Consider the following 24,363-nt stretch of genomic DNA (forward strand, 5'->3'; position numbering starts at 1 on the left):
TATCCCAAAAGCAAGGTCAAATGTTTATGGTGAAAATGGCAAAATCATTGTTACACTTCATAATACAAATAAATTTAGAGCTACATTATCTTACATTATTCAAAACACCTTTTTGTTTTAGTTTTTTTTAATACTAATTTTTTTTGAAAAGTTAAGTAATTAAAATTTGAAAATGTAAAAGAGAATAGAAACGAGACATTATAGAACCCAGAGGAGCTAAAATATAGTTAATGCAAATATTTATTATTATGAATTTACGAGGCCATATTTGAGGATGTGGTTGAATTGAATTTTCATCAAGTTTTGAATTTTTTATTTTGAATTAAATTTTTTTAATATTTTTAGATATTTTAATATGTTAATATCAAAAATATATTAAAAAAATAAAAAAATATTTTAAAAAACAACATCTCCATATCATCTCTAACCAAACAAAACGATCCACTTCATGCTTACACGTCCTCTTAAAAAAACCAAAAACCACCTAATTTATTTAATGTGCATCTCTCTCACTCTAGAATCTTATTGTTTATAAATACGTGGTCTCTACCTCCCTATCTCTCTATCTCCACGTTGTCTCTCCTGAAAGAGCATAAGAACAAAAATACTGTCTTGAAGTTCTCTCTATCTCTATAACAGGTTTATTCTATTTTTTGATTTTTTTATTAACAAAACTAATTATTTACGCTAGTTATTGTCTCTTTTCTTGTTCCTGTCTTTCTTTAATTTGTTCTTGTATTGGTTCAGCTGTGTTTGTGTGTGCCATCATCCACGCCATGGCCGTTACGCTATTCTTTTTGTTTTTTTTTCTTTTCTGTTACAGTATTTTCTGGGTTCATTTGTTTCTTTCATTGATTCAATGATTCAAATCCTGAATTTCCTCTTTTGGGATTTGCTTCTTATTTGTGTGATCTCTGTTTTTTTTTTTTTAAAAAAAAAAGAAGAATTAATGAAAGAATGAATGAATAAATAAAGGTAGGAGTTGATGTGGTATTTATGATAACAAAAATGATTTGAGTGGTTTCTTTTTTATCGATTGTTTCATTGAAGTGAACATGGTTGTCAAATGTGAATCAAATGTTTTTTTTTTTTTTTTTGGAATTTAGGATCTGTAGTAACGTTGCTTGCCAAGATTTTAGCATTCTAGACAGCTGAATAAAAAAAAACTTTTTTAGTTGTGAATGACTTGCTTGATAATTTATGCACCTGATTAAAAAATGTGAAGAATTTTTAGCTAATTTGTTTGATTCACTTGTTGATCTTTGGTCGATTGTATTGATGCATCGTTTGTCTCTTATAATTCTTGGTGTTTCTTTTATATATATAACTGTTTCTTTGTCTTCCTATGTCTATGTGGTGGTATTATATTTTATTTCTACATCATTTGATGCGTATTGTGTAATTTTTTTATTGGTTTTCGCAAGCTGCAGTTTCTTTGTTAATGGATTGCTCTGTTGTTTTTTTGTGATTTGGCAGCCTAGACTGGTTAAAGGCCAGGTTTTGGGTTTTTTTCCCTATCGTAGTATCCGGTATATAAAAGATTTTGTTCATTGTTGAATACCAATTTCTCGTTTCTGTTGAGTGAGCAAGCACAACTTGGGAATCCCAATTTGGGATGCTGTGAGGATCAGTCACTGGAACTCATGATAAGGTCTTTCAATGGGGTCCCTAAACGTGGAGAAGAGATGGGCTTTCCCTCTTGTTATAAGCTCCCTCATATGTCTGTTCCTTTTAGCAACTTGCTTCAACATGGGTCTTGTTTCTTCATTGCACACAATCAATCAAATCTTCAACATTTTCCAATTCCGTATCAACCAGACAACCGAAGTTTATGCTGAAACAAAAGTCTCGCAATCTCCTCCCCCTCCTCTCCCTTCCCAAATTCCTCGATTTGCTTATCTGGTTTCTGGGTCTAAAGGTGACTTGGAAAAGCTTTGGAGAACCCTCCATTCACTTTACCATCCCCGGAACCAATATGTGGTTCATCTGGACCTCGAGTCCCCAGCAAATGAAAGATTGGAGCTTGCGTCACGAGTGGAAAAGCATCCGGTTTTCTCCAAAGTTGGAAATGTTTATATGATCAGCAAAGCCAATATGGTTACTTACAAAGGACCCACCATGGTTGCTAATACACTTCATGCCTGTGCAATTCTTCTCAAAATGGGAAAAGATTGGGATTGGTTCATCAACCTCAGTGCTTCTGATTATCCTCTTGTAACTCAAGATGGTTAGTCTGTGATTTGAATTTTATATGAAACTATTCGTTTTTCTTTTTTGGTGGGTGGGTGGGTAGTGGAGGTCATGGTGAAATTGTTTGCCTTCAAATATCTTTCTGATTATTTTGCTATTAATATGCAGATCTTATTCACACATTTTCAACCATAAACCGAAATCTGAACTTTATTGAGCACACAAGTAAATTGGAGTGGAAAGCGTAAGCACTCTTTCTCTCCCCCGCTTTGATTTAGAATCTGTTTCCAGAGAGTGATCTGATATCTGATGTGGTGTTTAGGGACAAACGGGCGATGCCTTTGATTGTAGACCCTGGGCTTTACTCAACAACTAAAGCAGATATATACTGGGCGATGCCAAGAAGATCTTTGCCAACAGCATTTAAATTATTCACTGGTTAGTTTTCATATTTAACATATCCATAATCTTTTCACGGATGCATGCCAGTAAGGTTGATTATTGATGTTTAATTCCCTGCAAAATAAAAATAAAATAAATACTAATTAGGATTGAATTGTTGACATCTGCAAATTTTTTAACAAATCTGTTAGAGCTTTACTCAGTTTCTAAATGAATTTAATGGTAATCTCTGTTTCTTTGATAGAGTTTAAGGCTGTCTACTGGCAATTGCAATTTGCAACTTTCAACTGGCAATTGCAATTTGCAACTTTCAACTGGCAATGCTTTCTGTAACTAACATGTTTGTAGTTTCATGCCATAAAAGTTCCTTTTTCTATATTCTTCAGTTGCTTGTGATCTATAGTAACTGATAGAGTTAAAGCTCTATGTATTGATTACAACTACAGCTTAATCTGATGCATTAGGAGTTTGTTTCAGGAATGCATGGCGTCTGTTTCATAGGTTATCTTTTTTTTTATCAGTTTAACAAACCAATTGGTGTTTAGTCCAGTCAGCTATTTTGTAGAATTCAGAACAGGTGTTCAATTGCAGCCATTGCTTTACTGAAAATCGAAGCCCTGATGGCTTCCAACATGTGCTTTGCAACTGAAACTCTAAAAATGCTAGGAACTACGAAGGCCTGCTGTTCTGCTTTCAATGAACTTCATAAATGGATTCCATTTGTTTATGCAGGTTCAGCATGGATGGTTCTCACCCGCTCATTTGTTGAGTACTTAATTTGGGGTTGGGATAATCTACCAAGAACCTTATTGATGTATTACACAAACTTCGTTTCCTCACCTGAAGGATACTTTCACACAGTAATATGCAATGTGCCAGAGTATGCTCAAACAGCAGTCAGTCATGATTTGCACTACATTGCTTGGGACAATCCTCCTAAGCAGCATCCTCACACCCTTACCCTTAATGACACAGACCATATGATTGCGAGTGGTGCTGCTTTTGCCAGGAAATTCAAGAGAGACGACCCTGTCTTGGATAAGATTGACAAGGATTTACTTCACCGGAAGAATGGGAGCTTCACTCCTGGTGGATGGTGTTCTGGTAAACCCAAATGTTCTGAGGTTGGGGACCTGGACAAAATAAAACCAGGTCCTGGAGCTCATAGACTGAAACGCCTCATAGCTAGAGTAGCTTTGAATACAAAGCTTAAACAAAACCAATGTAAATAGGTTTTGGAAATGTTTCTTGCTTGCAGATGGAAAAGAACTCAACTTCAATCTACATGCCAGAAAAAGGTCTAAAAAAAATGTTCTGAGAAATGAACCTTGATGCTGAAGTTCCAGCTAAGGCTTCATTCTATCTTAGAATCTAAGGTATGTTAGTTTTTCATTACAAACTTGGTACGATCACAATCTAGTGTAGCACATTACCTTTCCTCAGGTTCTACCCTCCCAGACCTATTATACCACACAGCTCGGAAAATTTCTGGAGTACTTTTTTTTTTTTTTTCCAATTCCTTGTGTTGCTGTAAAATTTTCTGTTCCAAATAATTTGATCATTTGTTTTCTGCAGTGTAGTTTTATGATAAAAATCCTAAACACTCAATTACCACAGAAGAAATTACTTTGCATTTTCTAAAGTACTGTCATGGAGTATGTTGTCCTAAGCATGGAAGAGGGCACAAGATCTGCCTCTAGTTTTCATCTTTCGGATAAACCTATGATCTAAATTAAACATTTTGTGCAGAATAATGTTGTCATTATTGGTTAAGCCTTTTCCTTGTATAGCATAAATTAGCAAGACTTTTATAAGCACTAACATTATTTGATTCACTTGATCCCATGTTGAGAAGAACGGTCTCCGGTTTGAATCATTCTTGGCACACGGTCTTGTATTAATGAAGATCCCCAATTAATTAAATCTTTAAAAATAAAAATACCTCTCAACTATATAACTGGCTTCAGTTTTATCACCAAAACAATCTTTGTATCCATTTTGCATTCAAGATTTCAAAAAATCTCAATTAAGAACTCTTTATCTATTTTTTAAAGCTTTCCATTTATATTTCTAAGAAAAAAATAAATTTTACAAGTAATTTAATGTGGACATCCAGTTATTATAACAGAATTCCTTAATCAAAATAAATTAGGGATAAAATTAATATAAAAAAATACTCTGGTAGTAAAATTGATATTATCTTAATAGTTGGATGTATATTGAGGTTTGCTCTAGAATTAATATCCATTTGGGTATAAGAGAAAAAAAATCCCATTTTCAAAATATGGTTTTTTGTGTTTTTATATTGTTTAATAAACTTTTGTTTTAAAAAAAACTTGATATATTTTTAAAAATAATTATCACCGTATAATTTGGTTGAGGCTAGTAGAGTTGATCCATTGTATTTTTAAAAATAATTATCACCATATAATTTTTTATTGAGGCTAGTAGAGTTGATCCATTGACATAAATGCATGTTCTGACAATTGCTGGCAAGTAAAATGTATTATAATTTCCTTGGCCAATGAAGTCTCAATTCCACCAACTCATTTTTTAGCTACGAACTTCTTGTGCATCTAGTCGTCGAGTCATTAATAAAATGAACAGATAATTGCTAGATCTTCCATTTTCCTTTCGGCCCCTGTGATGCCTTGGTTTGTTTTGCTAGTCAGATATAAAGAGGAGGTGCTCAAATCAAAACCAAGTTTATTAGACCAAGGTAGTCAAAACATGGTGATTGACGGCTGAATTTAATGAATTCCCCAGCAGTCACTCTCTGTGATGGCTACCTATTCGGCATCAAACACCAAAGTCGAGCAATGTATTGTTTTTTTCTTTATTATTATTATTGTTGTTGAATCAAGCAATGCATTGTTAAATTATCAGTCATCCCTCCTCATTCCTCATGATGTGCTGGAAAATAATTCCTTGAAACTTTGATAATGGGAATAATTAGGGTTTTCTTTTTTCTTTTTTCCTTTTTAGATGGGTATTTTTTGTTGGGCGGAGGAAACATGTGGTTTGTTGTTTACAGGGAGAAAAGGTAATGGTGGCATTGAAGAGGTTTTGTTGGTGGGTAGCCTACAATTTGCCTCCACATTTAAGTGGGTTCATAATTCAGAATTCTTAGGTTCTAGCTTTGAAGCCATTTCTCAAGCTTGCATCATCTAGACAGGCACAAATAACAAGCAAGGGTGTCCACTACAAAAAATAATAGCTGAATAGGGTTGAAGTTATAATGTATAATCAAATGGAGTATGATAGTATTATTTGTCAATTGCCATGTCTTTGTCTCTAAGGAGATGTTGACATAAAAGGACATGATGCGACTTCTGTTTCACATTTTGGATATCAGGCTTTGTTGGGTGATGCTATTGGCTGAACTTTTTGGTTAAAGTGCTGCTATTGATTTCACTGTGGCTGTAGAATAGTGTGATTATGTGTTGCTGGGAGTTATTCTCCGGTTATGAGCAGTAAAATCCTCAATTCTTCAGTATTGGTGTGGGTATTTTACTTCTGACTGAATCACAGAGTGATGTTCTTAATCTTGGGTGCATGAAATATTCCAAGAGGTTTTAGTGTAATGAATGGAGTTCTCGTCTTCTGAAATCAAAAGGGTTTCAGACTAAACGCATCTTTGGACACTAGTCGCATTTTCAAATTCTTTCTTCAGAACCATTTTTCCATTAACCAGCAATGGCCTTTCTTAGGCAAAATATTTGGCTCCAGTAATCAGCTATAGTGGGTCGAGCTTTCATAGCACCAAGAAAAAGTATCTGCGCTCGATGAAGTTTACTCTTCATCTGCTCCCGCTCCCATCTCACCTCGTAACATTATTTGTCGATGTTTCTAATGATCAATGGTCTCTTGACCACGTGAGGTGCCCTTCGCAGTGAGATTTGGAACTATCATCCTTTGGCTAGAGAATTATAAGGTGATGCCAAGAGAATTCAAGTTTACCAGTGCTTAAGCCTTTTGTAACTAAGTCTGCAACTTGCTTATTTGTCTTGATCTAACCTCATCTCAATTTCCTGTTGCAATACTTTTTCTTCGAAAAAATGATAATGCACTTCCACGTGTTTTTTCCTAGAATGAAACACTGGGTTTTGTGCCTAATAAACTATTAATTGATTATCACATTACAACATTATTGCATAATCTACTTGTTGATGCAAATCATTTAATAATTGTATCAATCAAGTATTTTCTTGAGCTGTCATTGTTACTGCTCGATATTTTATCTATGTTATTGATAAAAATATTATTGGTTGTCTCTTACTACAAGAAATTATTCATGGCTCAATCTTAAACACATAACCAGTTGTAGATCATCGAGTGTCATGAAATAATTAGCATCATAGTAACCATCTAACTTGCATTCTGCACCTTTCTTGTATAGAATGCCATAACAAACTGTATTATTCACATATTTCAATATTCTTCTAACCACTTGTAAATGAGACTTCTTTGGATTTTGCATGTAACGACTTATTACACCAACTGCATACGAAATATCAAGTCTAGTCAAGGTTAAGTAGATCAAGCTACCTACCAATTTTCGATACATTGTTGCTTCATTTATGTCTTTTCCTCCATGAGCACACATCTTGATGTTCATTTCCATTAGTGTTAGAAATGGCTTGTAATCAAGCATTCCAAATCTTTGTAACAAATTTCTTGAATATTTTTATTGACAAACAAATATTTCTTCTTGTGTATGGTCAGCCTCTAACCCAAGAAAATTCTTGAGTTCTCCAAGTTCTTTCACCTGAAAACGAATTTACAAGTTCTCATTTGTTTGTGGAATTTCTAACTCATCATCACTGGTTATAATCAAATCATTCACATAGACTAATATAATAGTTATCTTTCCTCCATTGACTTTCACAAATACGTTGGAATCTGTAGGTGTTAATGGATATCCTTCTTAAATAAAGAATTTGGCAATCTTGCCATACAAAGCTCTTGGTTTTTGTTTTAATCCGCAAAGTGTCTTTTTTCAATTTACATACATGTTTAGGATGATCTTTACTTTGAAAACACACTAGATGATTCATGTAAATTTCTCGATCAAACTTTCCATAAAGAAATGCATTTTTCGCATCCATTTGTCATAGTCTCTAGTTCTTGTTTGCTATAAGTGCAAGTAGAACACGTACAGTTGTGAGCTTTACTACTGAACTAAATATTTCATCATAGTCCAATCCAAATTGTTGTAAGAACCCGTGAGTCACCAAACAAGCTTTATACCTTTCAATTGATCCATTTGCTCCAGGTTTAATCTTGTAAACCTATTTATAGGAAATAGGTTTCACATCTACTAGTTTAGGCATAGTATCCCTGGTTTGATTTTTCTCTGACGTATTAACCTCTTTTTTCATATCTTTAATCCATTTAGATCTTTGTGATGCTTCTTCAAGCATTTTAGGTTTTTTTTCACTTGCTTCTTCAACTATGGTTGCATTGGCATACTTAGAGTTTGGCTTACGAACTCTAATTGACCTTCTGAGATGTGATTGTGGAGCTGATACTTCTATTATACTAGGTCCACCATCTATTTGTTGTTGATAAACAACAATTTGCCAATTATTCTGATTAATTTTTTGCTCCTCGATTGCATTATTGTATATTGTTTCAGGTTTTTCTTAACTTGATTGGACCTATATAGATTGTCCATCATTTTATTGTTATAGCCTTTCTTCATACTCTTTGGAATTTGAAATCACCTCTTTTTTCAAATACCACCAGGATGATGTTTCATCAAACACTATATCTTGTTATGTGTAGCACCTTCCTATCATAGGATCACAACATTTTCATCTTCTTTTTTTTTGGTTGTCATATCCCGCTAATATGCATTTAACAACTTTCTTGTCAAATTTGTTGTATAGTTGGTCAGGGACAAATACATAACAAAAACAACCAAATACTCGAAAGAAGCCAACTGTACGCTTTGTATTCTATAGTTTCTCATTGGGTGGTATAAACTCTAACTTCTTTTGAGGGAGTCTGTTGATAACATAAGCAGCAATTCTCAACACTTCAGTCTAAAATTTTTCTGGTACATTCTTTGCATGTAACATATTTCGATAAATTTCTGCAAGATATCAATTTTCTCTTAACCACTCTATTTTGTTATGGTGTATTGGCACAAGTATATTGGTGACATATCTGAACTTGTGAGTACTAAGAAAACTCATTTGAACTATATTATCCTTCATTGTCAATGAGCAAGCAACGAATCCTTCTTCATACTTCCCCTTCAACTAGCTTTTTAAACTTTTTAAATGTATTTGATTTTTCTTTCATAAAAAAACCCACATAAACCTTGAAAAATCATCAATAAATGTCACAACCAAATTAGTAATTTTTAGTTTTTAGATGTGAAAAACCACAACTTTTTTTGTACTCTATTAGATGCTATAACTTTTATTTATCATCTATAATGTGATTAGAACACTTAAAGTCAATGATCCAATCACTTTTATAATTGATTTAATCTTCAATTTTAACATTTTTCATTATCAATGTTAATTCCTCCTCTTTTATGACAAAGGATGCTCCAACATCCCATTCATCTTCAACTTATATTTTTAAACTTGAAATAGCAGTATTGCTTTCTGTAGGCGTTTTAAACCAACAATCTTTCTTCATGTGACCACTCTTTCTATAATTATGATATTTTCCTTTGAACTTTCTACTGTTGTTGTAATTTTTTGAAGCTCACCCTTAACAAAAGCCTTTTTTTCTTTGATAATTCTTCTTCTTTTTTTATCACCATCCTTATTAGATTCATCATCAATGGGCCAACTATGGATTATGTCCTTGCGATTATGCTATTGTTTACTCCTGTCATTGCTAGTGTGGAGTGATTCCTCCCAACCCTTCAATAAGACTTGTGTAATCTATTTAACCATATTTTCTTAACCAATAAGTAGGTTCTCAAACTAAATTAGTGATGGTTGAGTAGGCCATCTTTGTAATACAATAACAAACTCTGGCATTCGGTCTTAAATCATGGATGACTATTCTTTTCATCCTAGTTTCTCCATTAGTTGCATAGGTTCTAATTTAGAAATCTCATGACATGTTGATTTCATCTTATTAAATAATTGAGGAATCGTTTTGTGTTGTTGTGTCATCAATAAAAACTCATTCTCGAGAAGTTACAATCCTGTATCATTTTTCTTTGAGAAAAGACTAGAAAGGGTATCTCATGCTTCTTTTGGCATTGAAACATCCTGAATGTGCTCAAACACATCTTCTTCGATTGTTGTCTTCAATGCAAACATTGCTTTGTCATCTTTAATCTTTCACTTGCGCGGAATTTTATTAGTGTCTTCGGCTGGTTGTGTGTCTTCACTGACATGGACTACCTTTCATAGATCTTGGTCTTACATGTAAGATATCATGCATGGTGACCATGCACTGTAATCTTGATTGTTAAGCTTCTTAATCCCTCCAACAATTTGGATATCTCCCATGCTATTGCAAGAACAGTTTAAACTACTACTGAACCTGAGATTGGTTGCAAACTGCCAGTGCTACTCAATCAACTTGGAAGCTGTTATTCAAGCTGCTTCTGGCGCGAGGAACGTGGCTGCTGGTGCTGGAGGAGTTTTTGCGACTATTTTGTTGCTGCAAAGTCTGCAAGCTTGTTGCTACGTCTGCTTGCTAATGCTAGAGAAGTCTAATCGCTGCTGCTGCTACAAGCTACTGCCACGAATGAGGAGGTTGTTGCGTCTGGTGCAAGCTGCTACTACATCTGGTGTAAACTGTTCTTGTGTATGCGTTTTTTCGTTTTTGTTCCTCAACTATGATTACTCCTCTCCTTTTCAGCCTAGGTAGATTTTACTTAAAAAAGACAAAACAGCAGCTACGTTTTTTCTCTTGCTCTTGTTCTTATTTTCTGAATGTTCAAGGTGGTTTTAAATAGCCTTACAAATCCTATTAAGCTAAGACTTCTATCTTTTATCTAGAAACTAATCAACTATCTCCTAACTATAATAAAACTCTAATAAATCATTGATCTTGATGTTGCAGAATTCTAACAATATCAGAACATCCTATGAACCATAAACTCCTAAGCTAATGTTGAACTCTAACATATTTGCCCCATCAAGTAGAAGGTGAAGGATGAAGTTAACATCCATTATAATTATAAAAAATGATCAACTATAACCATTTCAGAATATACAAGACATAATTTTTGCTCTTCCTTTCCCCTGAATTCTATCTATAATACAGTGAATCGAGACCATTATTTCTCGTGTTGACTATTTCTGCTATTATCTAATTCCAAAACTTGTTTTTGTTTTCTTTTTTTTAAGGAAAAAAAAAACATCCGGTTCCTATATAAGTAAGCTACACAATTTCCTTTGGTGAAAGATTATCGTCTTCGTTCCATTTTTCCTGCACTGAGACCATCTTTGGTCCTTTAAGCTAAAATCATGTTGTCTGGAGCGTAGACCAAATCAAACCATCTCCAAGATTTTGATATTCCCAGTAGAATTTGCAGCAACCAAAGTAGATGACTGGCCACGCCAACAGACAGAAGAAATAAATTGTGCAGCGTCATCCATTTCATGGCCAGAAAGCGGGTCCGTGTTGTTAAACTTGAAGGACAGCACTGGCATAGGGAAAGCCTTGTGATAGACAAAAACCTATTCCACAAAAAAAACATTAAACTTAATGATGAATGAAACTTGCATTGTACTATAATGTGCGCTGTAGAAGTCACTTCACTAGCATAGTTGCTTGAGTTTTGATGGGTGTTAAGAGTTGGGCAATAAAAAAAAAAAAAAAGGCTATTGTGTTGTTAATACAATATCATGATGCGAGTGAAAAGAGTATGGCTATTGTGTTGTTTAACAACTTAATTATGACTTCCATTCAACTCAGCTCCATTCCTCCCCTTATACACTGATATAAGCTTGTTGAACAAAGTAAGGTAAAGGGGATAGAAGTTTTGAGTCTTGTGTCACCCAAAAGTCAATACAACCAATGCAATTCGTGTTACATGGATTAAACTCTGGGGCTCGAGGGAAAAGATCATGTGCTGCCAAAAAGAGCGCAGGTAAAGTGTTGGGATATGTCTTGAACTAGCTCACTAGTTACTAGGCCCCTTTTCCTTTTTGCCCACTTGGTTTGCTATGTATATTAATTCTAGAACTAAAAGGGTTGGGGTTTAGAAAAAATCAAGTTGAGTTTCTTATAAGGAATGGGTGTATCGGGGCCAGGGTTTGATAAGCACAATCCAATTTCATAGTGAAGCTTGACCTCAATTTAAAACGAACCGTATAAAGTTTATTGTGTTCTTGTTTCCTCCTTTTCTTTCCTTTACTTCTTGCATAAAAAGTCCATCAAATTCAGTCATATATCTTGTTTCCTAAACATTAGAGGTCAGAAAACTAAACTGAAGAAGAAACAGATGCTACAGTCTTTTGCCGTGTACAAGAGAAAGTAGCTTGTAGTGCTGTAATATGAAGAAAAGGTATGAAAAGGTGAGAGAGTAGCTTGTATTGCTGTAATATGAGGATATTTGGTTTATGAAATTGTTTCCTATTATGGATGCTGGTTATGTTTCTGTGTCCATTAAGGTAGGTCTTCTTAATTTTCAGTCAACTTTTCCAAGGCGGCGAATCTAATGAGTTAACCTAGTTAGATGTACGGATAGCTCCACACAGTTATCCAAAAAGCAACTGAACATTTGACGAGGAAAAGTTGATTTTCTAAAGAAGTTCCTAAGTTCTTATGCAGCTCATGTAACAAGGCTTGTCAAACAAGAAGAGAGAGGCCACGAGTTCTTGGATGGTTATGCCATCATAATAAAAGTCAGGGGATACAGTTAAGTTTGTTTTGCCACTGAAAAGAAACCATAATTTTATCCATTGAGGAAAGGCGAGGTACCTCTAAATACTAAAGTAAGATATATAGTACCTCATTTGTTTCCGAGCCAGTTGCAATGTAACCATCTGATACAGACAAACCCACGAAGTTCTACAACATAAGCATACATAGACAAAAGATGTCAAGCATGGACAATTTTCCACCACCAATAAAATACACTTATCACTGTGAATAGTACATCTAACATATAATAAACTATGAAATTGAAGCAACTTAACATCAAATTTATATGCATGGTGAAGTACCTAAGCCAGAAAAAAAAAGCCTTAATGTTTCCTTTGTTAGTTCATTATTTTAGTAGGCATTTCAATTTCTAATATTTAACATGATGACCAGTCATAATAATTATGAGCACCCAATCCCTAACTTCAATGAGCATAATAAACAGACTATTCTAGAACTTTGTATTCAAATATAAATCCATGAGAATACTACTATCAGAGCTTTCAGCGTAGCTGATAGAACCCAACAAATTTCACAGTAGATCAACACGAAGAAACATGAAGATACAGTAGTATATTAACTTGCAATAATGAATTTCAGTCACCTCATCTGCTGCCAGTAACCCCCATTTGCAATGTTTAGCAGCCCTAGTTCTGCCAACTATATAATTAGCATCATGAAGATCATTTGTGCAATTTTTTATTAAAACTTTCAGAGGGTCATATGCATTCTCCAAAACATACTTAATAAATCTTAAGCTAACTTTCCAACCAAGCGAAACATGTTTTGAAAGAAAATCAACTTCGAAGGCACAGGCTTTCATGACTAGCAAAACCATAATGTTTTCTTTGTTGCAAATCCTGATTCTAGTGCAACTTTTAACTAACAACAACTGTGACAGACCAGGAAAATTAACAGCTAATCGAAATGAGACCAATTCTCATCCAATATCCCTCACAAAAAAGGTCAAAAATAGTACACAGATGCTAATTATTGTATGAGAACTGAACATACCTTTACATTCATGTGGCCTGTGAAGGATTGAAGGGGGTTATCAATAACCCTAGACGTGCCCATTGACAAATCCCAGAGCTTCAGTGTGTTATCCGTGGAAGCAGAAACAATATTGGTTGTATCTACAAACTTCACATAACTCACAGTTTTATTGTGTCCAATCAATGTACACAGAGGAACTTTTGAGTTACGGAGATCATAGTAATAAATTCTATGATCTGCTGAACCAAATGCAATAGAACGACTAGAATCCATGGGAAACTGAACAGAGCAGACATTGGCTTTTGTTTTGATGGAACCAATACTTACTCCCTGCATAAGAAAATCAAGTATGAGGATCAGCTTATTATATGTCCAGAATTAAATTAGCACATTAAGAAATTCTATAACATTAGCACGTTCAGTTTCAAAGCTGACATCCACCAAATGCAAAATTAGCATTGCCTGATTGATACTCCATAGCTTGACTGAACCATCATCACTCCCACTAGCCAGCATTGTTGGATCTGCTGATGAAAAGTCAATGGACCACACACGCCTCTCATGCTCTCTCATTTCTGTTACCACTTGACTCCTTGTAACATCCCATACCTGAACATGTTGTGCAATTGATTTACAATCGAGTGAAATAAAGACAAAAGCCTCATCAAATATTAGGTTTGAGCCATTACCTGCACCACACCCTCAAAGTTACTTGAAGCAATTTGGCTTGTAATATATCTGTTCCAACATATGCTGCTTAGCTTTGACCTACTTACCATTTCAACAACAGGATAGTGGATATCACGAGCTTCATTTATAATTGTGTCACATTCAAATACTTTTATCTTTTTATTTACACCAGCTGTAGCGAAAAATTCTCCATCACGGTCAAAACTAAGAGAGCAGACTAGGTTTGAAGAGTTCAACAAATCCCCTTGCTTCAGGTCAGCCTTCACTTTTAACTTACTATAAGATAGATACTTGCACAAACCCTCCAGGAATGGACTTATCCATCCACTTTGTCTACCCTTAATAAACCGATCCTTCAGTGCTAAACTATTTATGGAGCTTCTTTCAGTCACAACAATGGAACCTCTCCCATCACCACTTACTGGTGAATTTCTAACAAATGGTGGTTTCCCTGGTGGCCTGACTGGTCTGGATCTTGTCAAAAAATATGCTGACTCTAATTTCTTAAAGTTCTTCATCAATCGAGAACTTCTAAAAAGAGGACTTTCCTGTGATTCTACAAATGTATCTGAGTTCCGACCTTCATTGAGATTATCATCACATCCCTCTGTGTTGAGAATCTGAAGACCTGAGCAAAATCGTTTTCGGGAACCCAAGCTAGAAGAATCGTCAATATCATAAATGTTCAGGGGAGGGAGATTTGATGCTAAATGATCACCCTCTCCTCTTTCTTTACATGTGCTTCCCTTTTTCTTAAGAAAAGTTTGATGCTTTGTGACTTCTTCAATATCAGAACATAGAAGAGAAACAGTACCTTGCAACTTATTAGCTGCATCCTGCTTTCTTTGTTGCATTGGTAAAAGGAATTCCAGCAACAATTCCTGCTCCTCTATTCTCTCTCTAAGCTGTATTGCTGCTTCACGCTCTTCCAAATAGTCTCTTGGTTCATTAAGAAACTCGCTTTGCAGCAATTCTCTGTCATACAATACATGAGAGTAAGACAATGAAAATTTGATTGAACAGAAATCAGATGAAATGTCAATCAAAAAAGGTACTTTGCTCAGGGTGCAGTAACCATAAGCACACAATGTACTTGTTTGAAGACCTCGAAAAAACTCATCCACATATTAAGGCAGATGCTACCATAAAATGTAAAGTAAACAAAGGTGCAGGAAATTAACATTCACCCCATTTTTGGCCGACTACTTGGCTCAGGGTGCAGTAACCATAAGCAAAATGAAGCTTCTTTTGGCCACTTGAGCAGCAATTGAGGAGGAAGAACCCGATGTCTGAGACTAGACATAGTTCTGCTCTTGTCTTCCCTTGAAGTGAATGGGCTGAACAGCTGTTCACAAGTAGAACTATATCACATCAATGTAGACAGTAAACAGCAGAAGCTCTTAAGACATTATTACAGGCCATTTAGATAATGAAGAACTTTCTGCTTGAAATAGAAGTCAAAAGTTCAAAACACATATAAGAAATGGTTTTGAATCCACTCTAATTTTGATCGTTAACATCATAAATGCAACATTATCATTACGAACCTCGAAAAGAAGAACTCCCAATTGGTAGATGTCTGAAGCACAAGAGCTTGGTGAACCAGCAACCTCTTCAGGGCTGGTATACCAACTGGACTCCATCAGCAATATTTGCTTCATTGGAAATGGTTGTTTCCTTTCTTCTTCATGTTCAACGTTCCTCGTACCAAGGACTTTATTTTCTTCTGTTTCTTCCCCTAATGGTAAATCTGCTGCATAAAGCGAGCTGGACTGCATGCAACTGGCTTCCGATAAAGCATTTGTTGGAGTAGATGCAGGTAGAAAATCTTCACTTTGTAACCTACTTCTCTGCTGGCACATGTCATGGGAGAAAGAAGAAGCATTTTTAACCTCCACAGTTTGTCTATTCAATCCATCATCCAAAGAATCAGACCCAGAATCCGAGTAAGAAGCGGACTCGATGAAGGAGACATGGTTAAATGATGACATGACAAAGCAAGAAGGCCGGACATTGTGAACAACAATTCCCTGTGAATGTGCCACATTTACAATTTCGACTATTTGCCTAAATATGTGCAAACATTCAAATTCATCAACAGACCGTTCTGGTTTGTTCAACCAATGCCTCAAGCTAACATCGTTCCACTCCATGTTTTGGACAAAATGGTCAACTGCAGCTTCATCCTCACAAACCCCAGATAAAGTACCAGCCTGGTTTTTTAGGTTTTGACGAGCCAGAACAACCCTATCAGTCTCCTTTCTAAACCCAGAGTTGTAAGATGCGGATCTTAGATTCCTGTTGGTGACTACTGAAGTATTAAATCCCCTATAACTACCAGACTTCTGCCAAGCAGACTCAGATGAGCCCTCCATGGTTACCCCCCTTGGGCTGCATGTAAGCCAGAACAAACGCATCCAAGAAATGGAGGAATTCGCCTGCTACTACCACATTCGCTAACTTCCACCATTACCATCTTCAATCAATACCTTATTTCACAGAAATAGCAAAAAGAACCTTGCTTCTGATCAAGCCAAAGCTCAATAACTCAGCTCCTCGAATAAAAATACTAACCCTTGCAGGGCAGCGGACACTAAAGAAAATAAGATGAAATCTTTTAGCAAGCACACTTCTCCTGAGACAACCGCAACCAGCCTAACATCAATAAACCAATAAGAAAATTTAAAAAAAGTAGAGAAAAATCAACACTTACATTATACCACACACATTTTTCCTTTCCTTTCTTCATCCACCGGAATTATAAAACTAAGTCCTCACACGTGCACTGTTCAACACCAAAACAACACAAGCACCAGCACAAAAAAAAAAATCAAAGACAAGTACAATAATATCCAGAAAAGGAGAGAAACTGAAGATACCCTTTTTACAATATAGAATTAGAAACACGTACCCAGAGGTTTCATCAAAAAAACAACACATGCATCAGAACCAACAAAAGCCCACACACAATAATATTATATACAGCCATTTAAAAGAAGAGCTAGAGAGAAGGAGGGAGGGATAAGTACCTGTAGCAGCACCAAGAATGGATATTTCTGATCCTGCTAGACCAAAAGAGAACCACACAACACAACAAGACTTTAGTTACTACACTCCACTAAACACTACAGCCTCATAAATTCCCTCATTTTTCCCTCACAACTTCAAAAATAAAATCAAACAAAACCCCTCCACAAAAGAAAAAATCAACATGTTTCAAATAAAAAAAGGAAAAAAATACCTCTCTCTCTCTCTCTCTCTCTCATGCTCTGTTTCACTCTATATATTATATAGTTCTTCATGAAATTATTATGATATTCTTTCTTTTTTAAGCCACAAGCTCATGGTTCGCTCTTTGGCTCATCTCCCCGCTTTATTCCATTTGAGTTACGTGGCACCACCATAGCCTCAACCTTGTTTGTTTATTTCTTTGCAAAGAAGCCAAAAGGGATGGTAAATATGAAAACTTTGTGGGCCATCAGTGCCAAAAAAAAAAAAAAACTGTTCTTGATGAAAATAAAGATCTTGGCTTTCTAGAATTGGAAACTCAAGGTGAGAACATGAAAAGCAAATAAGAGCATGCCTTACAGGTGTGAATCATTAAACTAATCTGATGATGTGATTCTTGTTAGAACAGCACGTAAGAAACAATTAAGAATACTATAGTGGGCAGTTCTTGTTTCTTTAATCCGATTAGTGACACTAAAAATAATATTTTACAAGAAACACTCACATGATAAAAAAGAAGCTAATAAACTATTGATTAATGTAATGAAGCACAAACAATGAAGCTAAAAAAAACAAATAATGGTGATAAAATCAACCTTAAAATGTGGGTTTGAGTTTTGTGGGGCCCGGGCATAAAAGTATACAAGGAAGGAAGGGAAGAGGATAATAATAATAATAATTAAGGATTGATAAGAGAGGATGTGGACTAGTGTCAGGTAGGAGTAATTATTTTTGGTTTGGTTCGGTTTTTATCTATAAAAATCAATCAAATCAGAAAAAAAATAGACCTGGAATCAAACCGAAACCGGCCCAAACCGACCGGTTTCGATTTGATTTTTGCTAGCCAAAACCAAAAAACCTATGTTATTTTTTGGCTTTGTAATGAGCTTCGTAATTGGTTTTTAATGGATTTCTGATGGGCTTGCAATTAATGTTGATATTGTCTAATTTTCATTGAAGATTCAAAAGCATATTTAATTTTTTTACCACTAAATATTAATTTGTATTAAATTGTTATTGTCAATCTTATGTATATTGAGTTTTTTTACCACTGAATATTCATTTATATGAAATTATTAATGTCAATCTTGTGTTCAATATATTTTTTACCTTCCTAATATTTTTATGCTTCTGAAAAGTTTAAATAACACACTCACAATCACACACCAATAAGTTAAAATTCAAATTACAAATCATTGCCTTTAAAGGGCTTAAAGAAAAAATAACAAATAAAACTATCATAAAACACTCCAAGCCAAAAAAAAAAAAATCTTCATTTGCACATCGTCTCAATAAAAAAAAACTTCAAGACCATTGCATTTTGATTCCTGAAATTCATAATCTAGAATTATAACATGATAAATTAAATTAGAAAATAAAAAAAATAATATTTTTACCATATGTTTTCAATAAATGCATCACAATTTGTGAACTAATTATCATCCGTTGCTAGATGTAACTTTCCATCAAATTCTACAAAATAAAAAATTAAACATGTTAGAATAAAAATGTGTTAATTATTAATAAATCATAAAACAAAAGATGTAAGTTTTTAAAAAACATTACCTGATCCAAGGTTTTTGTAGGTTTCAAAATCATTCATCAAGGTTGTATTATCAATTGGAATTGGACCATGATGCAACCAATTTTGACAACAAATAAGTGTTTGAACTGTTGCTAGAGATAGAGAACTTCGAAATTGGTTGAGTATACGACCACCTGTGCTAAAGGCTGATTTAGAAGCCACTATGGATATAAAAATAGCCAGAACATGTTGTGCAACTTTTGAAAGTATCTTATATTTTGAAGAAACATTAATCTTCCACTAACCTAAAATATCTAATTTATCATTATTAGGATCCTCACAACCATCAACCAAATACGTCTCAACCTCATTTCTATTTTTCACACTATCTTCCTCCTGTAAGTGCCTTTTGAATCGAGGTAAAGTGTTAACATCTACCTCCACGTCATCAATAGCATCATTAACATCTTATTTATGCCTATTATCATCCACCACTTCATCAGCTTTCAAATAAAACTCATACAAGCTCACCAAATTATCTTTCACTTTTTTTTGTTAGCAATTGTGCTTTGTTATAATCATACAACTCACCAAAAAAAAATTTCACATATGTTAACTTAAGACGTGGATCCAAAACATTAGCCACATACAATAAAAAATTTGATTTGCTTCACAACCCCAATACTTCTCAAACTTACTCATCATGTTCATCGTCATTCCACTCAAAAGATTATCTCTACTTTTACATAATTGCAACAAGTTTGTATGCATGTAAATCAATTCATTGAAGAATGAATTTGATGTGACATGCAATGAGCCAGAAAATTTCAATGTAATCATGTAAAAGATCTTTAAAAACTTCAGCAAAGTTCTAACATTTTTCCAATCCTCCAAACTAGGTGGTCCTATGTTTTTTTTATTCTCCTTTGAATCAACCTCCAAAAAGTAACTCATATACATAGGTTCACTTTGACCTAACCTCACAAACACCTTTTCAAACTTTTCAGCAGCTTCTAGCATAAGATAAGTTGAATTCCATCGAGTTGCAACATCCAAATACAATGATTTCTTACACTCTATATGCAACTTTTCTGCACACTTCTTAAATGCAAGTAGCCTAGAAGATAAAGATCTCACAAACCTAATTGCATTTCGAATCTTAACAACCAAAACATCAATCTCTTTCAAACCATCACACACAATGAGGTTTACAATGTGTGCACAACATCTAACATGCAAATGTTCATTTGACAATATATTAGTTAGCCAATCTTTCATCACATTCTTTAAATATAAAATAGTAACACTATTAGAGCTTACATTGTCTACTGTAACAGTTAAAAGTTTATCAATCCCCCAATCTAACAAACAATTCTCAATAACTTGACCAATTGTTTCACTCATATGATTGGAAACTTGACAAAAATTCAGAATTTTTTTATGCAAATTCCACTCACTATCAATCCAATGAGCCGTTAAGGACATATAGTTAATGTTTTGGATTGATGTCCATGTATATGTTGTTAAGCATAATCGTTGACCCTTAAGAGCTCTCTTTAATCTTTCCTTCTCTTCAACATAAAGTTTTAAATAATCTCTCATAATAGTGAAACGAGAAGGAATGTCAAATCTAGGCTGCAAGGTCCTAAAAAATAATCTAAATCCCTTACCCTCAACAAAATTAAAAGGCAACTCATCAATTATAACCATTTTTACTAGTGCATGTCTACATTTATCATAATCATAACCTATTGCCTTAAGAGTTCCCACACTTCGATCTCCTGATTCACCCCCCGCTTTATTAGGTTCTAATACCAAAAGTTTTTGCTTCTTATCAACCACAAAAGGAAACTTTTTGTATACTTTTAAATGACTCCGCATATTACTTGTCCCATTAATAATAGTATGACATGCATAACCCTTTTCACAATAATTACATTCAGCTCTAGGGATTGTAGGATCACCATCAAGTTTGGTAAAATGATATGCTTGGCAATCAGACTATAGTTTACCTCACCCCCACTCCCATCAAAATTCAAATGAGAAGCATGTTATTCTGCATATGATCTGCTTGGAAAACCATAAATAGAAGTGTTACCCCTGTTCAGGGAGCTATTGCTACATCATACAACATGTTTACTATTTGCTAAGGAGCTTCACCATTTAAAAAAAAAACAGTAAAACCTATATCATCCATTCATTTCAGAAGCAGTGGAATGGTAAGTGATATTATCACACTACAAACCAGAACTAGGGCATAAAACCAACACAGATAAACATAAAAAGGAAATCTCAAAACTGATAAAAAAAATACTAAATGAATAACATAAAAAAAAGCTGACCAAAAACTGGTAGATGATATGGAAAATGGAAATGCAAGTTTTAGCTGCTAGATTTCTATGTTATACTTATTTCAGGTTTTAACTTATAATCATAGGTTCTTTAGACAGCAGGTACAAATTGTCGAAAAAGGTGTTTGACTCATTTTTTATTTTCTATCAATTCTTAAAATTTGTGTCCAAGCTAATTGACAGCTTCTGTAGAGCTTATTTGAGTTATTTTTGTTTTCATTTTTTGCAGATTATGTTTTATGAAGCCTTGAAAGATTTGGCAGGTTATCTTAAAGACTTAAACATCATTTTTCTTGTGATGAAACTAATTTCGTTCACAGAATCACAGTAATAATAGCCATGAGGAGACACAACACTAAGCAGGCATGAATAAACATTGAACATAAAAAAAAAACCAATACTAAATACGGATGATTATACACTATCAATAATTAAATAGAAATTCCTAACAAATTAGTAAAGCAATTTGATAATCAGTAATTTCAACAATTTTTTTTTTCTAACAATATTGAATCAAAGAAGGTCAGTAATCAGTATCCAAATTAACTTGAATAATCTAAAAAACACATGAATAAATTCTGACATATATGAAACAACAAGCAGAATGCCTTCAACAGAATCAGCACAACAACTGTATCCTTATTCTTTGACCTCTACATTGAAAAAAAAAACAAATACAATAAATTAAATAGATGATAAACAGATAAATCTAGGCAAAATATGAGCAGCCATTAGTTAATTAATTAAAACGGAAAAAACAAAATTAAAACTCACTGCTATAGAACTTATTCGGTTTCGGAGTAATGGAGATTGTGGAGTACCATGTGATATTGTGTAGATGAAGAGGAACGTCAATCTATTTATGAGAGGCTTGACTGGTTTCAAATGATGGAAACACAAACTATTTTGGATCTGTGTAACCGTGTTTCTATTTTCTAAGTCTAAGGAGACTAAAGAGGGAGAGGCGGAGAGGCGAGAGGGTGCGGGTGCGGGTGCTCTGGTTAGGGTTAGTGGCCAGGGAGAGGGGAGACGGTGAGGGCGAGGGAGAGTGTTACTATGTTAGGGAATTAGGGTTAGCGGAGAGAGGCGAGAGTGGCATCGTTTTCTATTTATATCGTCAACACAAAACACTGGTTAGAGACCTTTTTTTGAACCGGTTCGGTTCGGTCCGGGTTAACCGATTCCTGCATTACAAAACCAAACCGAATTGGGATTTTTTCTAACTATTCTAATCGGTTTAATCAGTTTTTTTTCTCGGTTCGGTTTTTTCGGTTAGTTTTTTTTTGTTTTCTCGGTTTATTCGATTTTCTGTTTTTTTTGCACACCTCTAGTGTCAGGTAATCTAAAAGGATGTTCGGCGCAGTTTTTGTTTTTAAATGTTTTTAAAAAAACAATTTATTCAAAAAAATATTAAATTAATATTTTTTAATGTATTAATAAAAAAAATAAAAAGAAAAATATTTTAATAAATTTTCAAAATAAAATTATTTTAAAAAATACATTACATACCCATCTCAATTTGATGTAAAATTAGGAGCAAGCGATTTTTTTATTTTTTTTTTCAATTGTAAAATTAGGAGCATGCGATCCTTCCTCATAACAATTAACAGTGGTAATGTTTGTGGTCCCTACATCTGGCGGCTATTTGCACGATACTAACCAAGTACTCGAATTCGCTGCTGGGAGGATTCCATTCCAATAACATGCAAACATTATGAATGCATTTTCTAGAATAATTAAAAAAACAAATTAGAAATTAAGAAGTTAATATATGCGACGAATCACTTTTTTATCGGTATATTTTTATTAAAAAATTTCGGATAAAAAATAATTACAAATATAATTTTTTAGGAAAACAAAGCTTGGCATAAATAAATTCAGGAAAAAAGTTATCAATGTGAAAATAAAATTAAGAAGAAAAGTTATAATTATAATTGTTAATATAAATTCATTTTTTTTCTATTAATGCATTTTTAAAAAAATATTTTTTTTTTGTTATATATATATTGTTTATTGCATACAAACTGCAAGCAATTAAATTCAATATTTAAAAAATATTAATGATTTTAAAAAAATAAATATTAAAAAAAATCTTTTTAATATTGCATGGAAAGTGCAAGCAATTAAATTCAATATTTAAAAAAAATATATTTTAATCAAAATCTCTTTCCATTAAAAGATTTAATGATTTAAAAAAAAGACTTCTTTTTACAAATTTTTTTTATAAGAAGTAATGTTTTTTAAATAAGAACTTATTATAATCTTAATAATAAGTGTTAATAAAAAATAATAAATTTATAATTTTGACATGAATGTATTAAAAAAAAATAATAATAATAATAACAAACTTGAAAACATATATAAAACAAATAGATATTTCATTTATATTTAGAAAATCATGCACATTAAATTTATATATAATTATTCTGAGATAAATTATTAATATTATAATATAATATACTAATATTATTTGAAAATAATGATATAATTGGATTATTATTTAAACATCATTTAAATAAATTTATTTTAAAATAATCTAATTATAAAATACAAAAAGAGATAAAAAAAATACAAGGCTAAGCAAGCACGGGCTAGAAGAATAAGCCTACATGTTCGGCCTACATGAAAACCTATAGGTTCTGGGGTCTAGAAACTCAAGTTCGCATGTCTGATTTTTCTAAAAAAAAACACGATGTTCACTTTTATTTTTAAAAAATTAGACAAAAAATATGTTTTTTGACAGTCAAATTACACATTATTTGTCTACTATTTTTTCTAGTCATAAAAAATTTCTTCGTGATTGAAAAATTAGGATTCAAAAACTTGAACCCCAAAAACCTAGAATCCAACCATTTTCCATCCAAAAATATAAAGAAAAAAAAACATTTAATGAACCTCCATTACCTCGATTTTAATAATAAAATATATTTTAATTAGTTTAAAAATTCTAAATTAAATCAAATTAAAAAAAAAAAACTCATGCACTGAAAATGGCCACGCTTCTTAGGGTTTGGACTAGGATTTGAGACTCATGGTTTCTTGTTGGTCCACTTTGAGTATGAGTTCTCATATTTTGTAGCTTCCCTTCCCTTGAACATTCATTCTTGGTAAAACATGTCATGAATTTAT

The 24,363-nt window shown here is 33.6% G+C and overlaps 2 protein-coding genes across 10 annotated transcripts; one reads left to right on the forward strand and one right to left on the reverse strand.

The window, feature by feature from the left end:
- Positions 1 to 498: 498 nt before the first annotated feature.
- Positions 499 to 4,166, forward strand: LOC18095577 (beta-glucuronosyltransferase GlcAT14B). The gene is made up of 5 exons (XM_006370187.3): positions 499 to 639; positions 1,477 to 2,227; positions 2,359 to 2,434; positions 2,513 to 2,628; positions 3,325 to 4,166. The coding sequence occupies exons 2-5, from the start codon at positions 1,660 to 1,662 to the stop codon at positions 3,822 to 3,824; spliced, it is 1,260 nt and encodes a 419-aa protein (XP_006370249.1). The 5' UTR covers positions 499 to 639; positions 1,477 to 1,659; the 3' UTR covers positions 3,825 to 4,166.
- A 6,549-nt stretch (positions 4,167 to 10,715) lies between these two features.
- LOC18095578 (protein SPA1-RELATED 3) lies at positions 10,716 to 17,489 on the reverse strand. Of its 9 annotated transcripts, XR_008058275.1 has the most exons (10): positions 17,160 to 17,489; positions 16,844 to 16,915; positions 15,678 to 16,765; positions 15,318 to 15,475; positions 14,130 to 15,105; positions 13,903 to 14,049; positions 13,459 to 13,770; positions 13,049 to 13,097; positions 12,532 to 12,591; positions 11,241 to 11,255 (listed from the first exon to the last, which is right to left on the reverse strand). XR_008058275.1 is itself a non-coding variant. In XM_024584207.2 (9 exons), exons 3-9 carry the CDS (start codon positions 16,545 to 16,547, stop codon positions 11,067 to 11,069), a joined length of 2,712 nt encoding a protein of 903 aa, XP_024439975.1. In that variant the 5' UTR covers positions 16,548 to 16,765; positions 16,844 to 16,915; positions 17,160 to 17,483; the 3' UTR covers positions 10,716 to 11,066. The 9 variants fall into 9 exon arrangements, 8 of the variants coding, with proteins under 8 accessions (XP_024439975.1, XP_006370253.1, XP_024439969.1 ...); XM_024584207.2 differs by lacking the exon at positions 13,049 to 13,097 and having other exon boundaries at positions 10,716 to 11,255; positions 17,160 to 17,483; XM_006370191.3 differs by lacking the exon at positions 13,049 to 13,097 and having other exon boundaries at positions 10,716 to 11,255; positions 15,678 to 16,723; positions 17,160 to 17,482.
- Between the last annotated feature and the right edge of the window lie 6,874 nt (positions 17,490 to 24,363).

Source organism: Populus trichocarpa, chromosome 1 (genome assembly GCF_000002775.5).
Source record: "Populus trichocarpa isolate Nisqually-1 chromosome 1, P.trichocarpa_v4.1, whole genome shotgun sequence".
Classification (NCBI taxonomy): Eukaryota; Viridiplantae; Streptophyta; class Magnoliopsida; order Malpighiales; family Salicaceae; genus Populus; species Populus trichocarpa.